The following is a 5,523-nucleotide window of genomic DNA, read 5'->3' as shown; positions in this document are numbered from 1 at the left end:
TTTACAAACACACCACAGACCATGAGCTCACAGATGTTTTATACGAAGCCAGTACAGTAAGTAATTAAAAACACAATTTCCAAAGCATCACAACCACCATGAATATGAGTTATCAGCTAAATGGCTGATTGGTGCAATTTAATAATTTAATTACACCCTTAAAATGATTCCACTCCATGTGAGGCAAACTTATAATATATGCCAGCTGTATATAAAATAAATAAATAAAACAAAATAGTGGTGGAACTTAATCTTAAAGCTGAAAACATCATCAACCAGTCCAAGTACTCTCTACTGTCATCCCATATATCTCCTACGATGTATAAGTCCTTACCAGAAGGCTGCATGTTGGATGAAACGCTTCCCTTTCTGCCACTTCCCCTATGCAAAATATTCAGGGAGGCTGCACGGCTCCAACCGGATGGGGTTTGCATTGGCTGACAGCGTTTCCAGCGCAGAACGACCAATGAAACCAAAGCAGAGGCTCGGCGTATAACAGCGAAGATTGACGTGGACGACGCGTCAAATTAATTCCACCGAACTCCGGACTCCCCGGGATAACTCCAATTTGCTTTTATCGGATGAAGATCACTTTGTGCCATTGTACCTTGCAGTCACTCGCTTCCAAAAAAAGAAGGGGGCGCGCTGCACTCGGAGGAGATTTTAAGAGGTCTCCTTTTTTCCTCTTCTGGGGCTCATTCCTCCCGTTCCCCCTTCGTTCTCTGCCTTCGCTTCGGACGCATTCAGCCATTTGAAGGGGCACCTACATTTCCAGGCATCTCGAAACATATAGGCAAATGGGTAAGCCTGCATTACCATCCGCATGCTTCACTGGAAGGGATGTTATGGAAGCGTATCCAGACTCACCACGCTTGCGTAAAGACAGAAATAAGCTCTTTTTTTCTCCCCCCTCCAAGTTCAGATTATGTGCAAATGAAGAGTGTCCTTTGGCGACAGCTTGTCAAGTTTATTTCATGCTGGATTTTTCCATCTTAATTCAGCCGGCCTTGTTGTCTGTTTTAAAGCTTTAAAATCTTAAATGGAACCACACCACCAATTATCCTATGAAAAGTGTGTCTTTGAAGAGTTCTCGAGTGTCAAATCCTCAAGCTCGCCATGTTCAATGTTGTTTTCTTTTTTCTTTTTCTTTTTTGCTGTGTTCGTAGGGATTGTGGAGAGTAAACCCAGACAATTTACACACGTTTTTTAAAGTTGTAAAATAGCGATTATTAAACAGAAGTTACCAGTGTGTGTAGACTGACACATGGTATACAACTTTGGAAGCTCAGTTTATGGTGTGATTTACAGGAGCTCGTGTCAAACAGATGCAAGCTGAACTTTTTGAAGTTATCTAATTAATAAACAATTATTTGATGGAATTATATTTTGTGGCAGAATCACTGCCTTACAGTGACGACATGATGACAGCGTATTTTGTTCACTAGAGTTTGTCAGACACACATGTACTCACGTCTTGCAGTGTAAATGTATGATCTGTGTATTTCTGTTCTCCCGCAGAGCAAACCTATGGAGAGGTGAACCAGTTAGGCGGCGTGTTCGTCAATGGGCGACCTCTGCCCAATGCCATACGGTTAAGAATAGTGGAGCTGGCTCAACTCGGGATCAGACCCTGCGATATAAGCCGGCAACTCCGAGTCTCCCACGGCTGCGTGAGCAAGATTTTGGCGAGGTACAACGAGACGGGCTCCATCTTACCCGGTGCCATCGGTGGAAGCAAACCACGGGTCACGACGCCTAACGTGGTGAAAAATATCAGGGAATACAAACAAAGCGACCCCGGTATCTTTGCCTGGGAGATTCGGGACAGACTTTTGGCAGATGGAGTTTGTGACAAGTACAATGTCCCGTCGGTTAGCTCGATCAGTAGGATTTTACGCAACAAGATTGGAAATCTCTCCCAGCCCAACCAGTATGAGAGCAGTAAGCAAGCCTCCGCGCAGGCCGGGCTCTCCTACAACCACATATACCCTTATTCCTACCCCAACACCATGTCGCCCACTGGCACTAAAATGGGCAGCCCTCCTGGAGTACCGGTGACGGCTGGACATATGAGCATATCCAGGGCCTGGCCTTCTGCGCACACCGTCAGCAACATTCTCGGTATACGAGCCTTCATGGATCCTGCAGGTGAGGAAAACAAAATCACTTTCTGCTCTGTGAGAAATCTTAGGCCTCTGCGCCACGCGTGTAAGCCTCCAGCTCTCCCTGTCCTCGAATAAGAGTTTAACAAATGAGCCCAGCTGGTTATTATTGTGTTATTCTGCATGATGGATTGTCATATTACGCCGTACAACCTGTTCTGGCAGCAGGCAGGACAACGTGTCCATTAGAAGTTGTACAGGCCTCCATTTCACCATTCAGCCAGAAAGCACTAAGTCCACTCTCAATGGGCCTTTTCATGGGATGATGCATTTGCAAACACTTTGCTCACCTGCTATATCCCCCCTAATCCTTCAAGTAGTCATAACAGGCATTTTTCTTTGCCCCTCTGGTCCTCATTTCAGCGTTTTATCCGATACTAAGTTGTCTGGACCACTGTATTTTTGTGCCACGATAGCCAATATATAATCTAAACAACATGTGTGTAAATTATAAATAATTCTTTATTTTTTAATTATTTTTTTCTGATTTAAATAGCTCAAAGATGTGAGCCTAATTATACGAAAATCTTCTTTTACGCACACACGTGCGTAAACGTAACATATATAATACAGGGCTGTATTGGGCAGGATAAATCTAAACAATTTTTAATATAAATTATTAAATAAGAGTACAATATTTATAATAAGCTGCTGTCGTTTTCTTTCAACGTTATCGTTTTTTGTTATTTGTTTTGTATTTTTAAATGGAATCCAATTAAAAGCAGGGCCTGTTTTTATTTTTAACACGCAGACAGCTTCGCACTTTATAAATAGTTGTAAACATTTAGATCATATTAAATATAAAAAAGGACATCATATTAAATTATATGTTTGTGTATGAAAAGGGATTTTTGATAGGCCAGCTGTTTTGAAAATCAAACATGTTTTATAGCCCAGACATACTTTTGCATAAAGCACTTCAAACGTTTCTATAATTTACATAATCAATTATAGCACTGAATGGGACTGTACTGTTATTAGCTATGTTGCCTTTTATACGTCTCTGACATGAAGTTACTGTTTTCTAAATCAGCCATTGCTGGGACTGATGGATATCCACCAAAAATGGAGGAGTGGAGTAGCGTCAACAGAGCAGCTTTTCCCGCGGCTCACGCAGTCAACGGGATCGACAAATCAGCCATTGACGCCGACATAAAATACGCACAGGTAAACATATTTGTGTATGTACAGCCTGTAACGTTTCTACACTAGCTTTGCACAAGTCTGACTTTATCGCCCCATTTTATTTTCTTTAAAAACAGTCTAAAGTTTTAGTGCCCAAATGAGCAGAGGCCTTCAGTAAGTTACTGCTCTCGCTCCAAAGGCCTGTGGCAAAGTTGTGAGAAGTGTCCATATCACCGACCCTCAAGCAGAGTCACATAAGGCCACAGACCTCAGCTTGATGAGATTTTACCCCTGAGACTCCCAAGAGTTTTATCACTGTTCATTTACTTCTGTTTCAGGACAAACAGAGGAAACCTAGCTGTGTGTTATTGTATAGTTTCATTTACGCTCAACCCAATTCCAGTGAATCCCGTGTATTCTTCTTCTTTTAATCCAACCAGACACCGTCTTTGAGACCCACTGCTGTAGGCCACATGTCGCTGTCACATACAATTATACGTGCTGTGCGTTTGAGGTTTTGGGGCTTATTTTGTCCATGTCTTATCTGTCTGCCTGCAGCCCTCCTCGACCCTGTCCAGTTATGTCTCGGCGTGCGCATACTCTCCCACCAACCAGTACGGGGTGTACAGTGGGCCTGCAGGCGGCTATGTGGCCCCGGGCCACCACCATTGGCAGCCGCAGAGCCCGGCCCTGTCCCACCCAGGCAGCGGGATGAGCATGCATGCAGGGGAGATCCACTCGCCGATGACCTTCAAGCACCAGGCCCGAGAAGGTAGATAGAAGGGGGGGGGCGGGTTAATGTGATGACAGATGTGTTGAATCATTATTATTATTATTATTATTATTTATTATTATATTATTATTATTATATATTATTATTATTATTATTATTGAGTCCTGTTCACCATCTCAACTTTTATTAACTTAGGACCGTAGTCTCTCTCCCATCTTCGTGCCGTTCTCTTGCGCACACGTTTTCGCAATAAGCAATGACCGCAACGAGTGTAAACATTTACTAAATCCCAAATGACGCCTAATTACATGTCAATTATTAAATACTGACCTTCCAGTTTTGGCCACCATCATGTTTGCCATGTGTCTGAGGAGATTTTACGCGCATAAAATGGAAGAAAATATTTTTTCTTTTTTTTAAAAAGAGAGTCCTCGTTAATAAGTGTGTTTTTCTTCAGGACAGATATGCTCTAACTCGTGGGCGGACTAGCTCGCGCTAAATGCATTCATCTCGGGGAGTAAATCATAAGTTGACGATGGAGTTGCATGCACAGGCCAACTGTATTTCTCCATGTGTTGTGCAGGAGACAGAAAACCGCCCAGTCCCCTGAGCAAGCAGCAGCAGCAGCAGCAGCAGCAACATGAAGACTTGAACAGTGTGCATGGACCCAGTCACCTTACCTCATCGTCATAACCGGGACTTATACCACTTTTATTACCAGATCCATTTAACTGAACTCATTTCAACATCTCCAACAGTAAGTCTGAACAGTTATGGCTTGTTTCCCACCCAAGTGTTTGTAGCTTACAGCCAAACACAGGCCTATTCACATACATTATGAATACCAGTATAGCTTTGTCGGCCTTCATGGCTATATGAATGTAAGCTTGCATTGATGTATCGGTGTTTCCCCTCATTGGTTGATAGTTTCTTTTTCCTCCATTGAAATATTCCATGTTGCTAGACTATATTCTCTTTTGGAGACTGCAAGATTTAAAAAAATAAATAAATACATTTTTGTCAGTCATTGATGTTTTATTATAAAAACCAAAGGACTATTCTATAATCCGCCACAGGCCTATTTTATGTGATCTCTAATTTGTGCCCATGATTTCGATTCTTCTCCGACTCAATGATGTGAACAAAGAGATAAATTGTCTAAATGTAAAATATTTTCCAAAGCTTTAATTATATATTTTTATAATTTCATTGTAAATATTCAAAAATAAAGGCTTTCTTAAATGCCATATGTTGTCGTAGCTTATATTATTCCTGCACAGATCCATGGAAGGGTATGTTTGGTTTAATTCGTGGAAGTTTTTTTTTTTTTTTTTTATGAGGGCGCTGATGTGAGTTTAAAGACGAAAGAGGAAATTGAAATTCTCTGTTCACTTAAGTGGTTTTCAGTTTTGTTAGAACAAATGAGAGCCTCGTTACCAAAATCAGCTAGTCTCGTTCCTGTTTTCTTTACGCTGCTGAGTTTCATACAGGTTTGAACAACCT

The 5,523-nt window shown here is 41.7% G+C and overlaps 1 protein-coding gene across 1 annotated transcript; it reads left to right on the top strand.

The window, feature by feature from the left end:
- The first annotated feature begins 544 nt into the window (after positions 1 to 544).
- On the top strand, positions 545 to 5,180 carry pax1a (paired box 1a). The gene is made up of 5 exons (XM_010731277.3): positions 545 to 801; positions 1,519 to 2,148; positions 3,196 to 3,329; positions 3,846 to 4,059; positions 4,604 to 5,180. The coding sequence occupies exons 1-5, from the start codon at positions 798 to 800 to the stop codon at positions 4,711 to 4,713; spliced, it is 1,092 nt and encodes a 363-aa protein (XP_010729579.2). The 5' UTR covers positions 545 to 797; the 3' UTR covers positions 4,714 to 5,180.
- The last annotated feature ends 343 nt before the right edge of the window (positions 5,181 to 5,523 follow it).

This window comes from Larimichthys crocea, chromosome XXIV (genome assembly GCF_000972845.2).
Source record: "Larimichthys crocea isolate SSNF chromosome XXIV, L_crocea_2.0, whole genome shotgun sequence".
NCBI classification, from domain to species: Eukaryota; Metazoa; Chordata; class Actinopteri; family Sciaenidae; genus Larimichthys; species Larimichthys crocea.
Note: the sequence above shows the minus strand (reverse complement) of the source record. Positions and strands in the feature narration are given on the sequence as shown.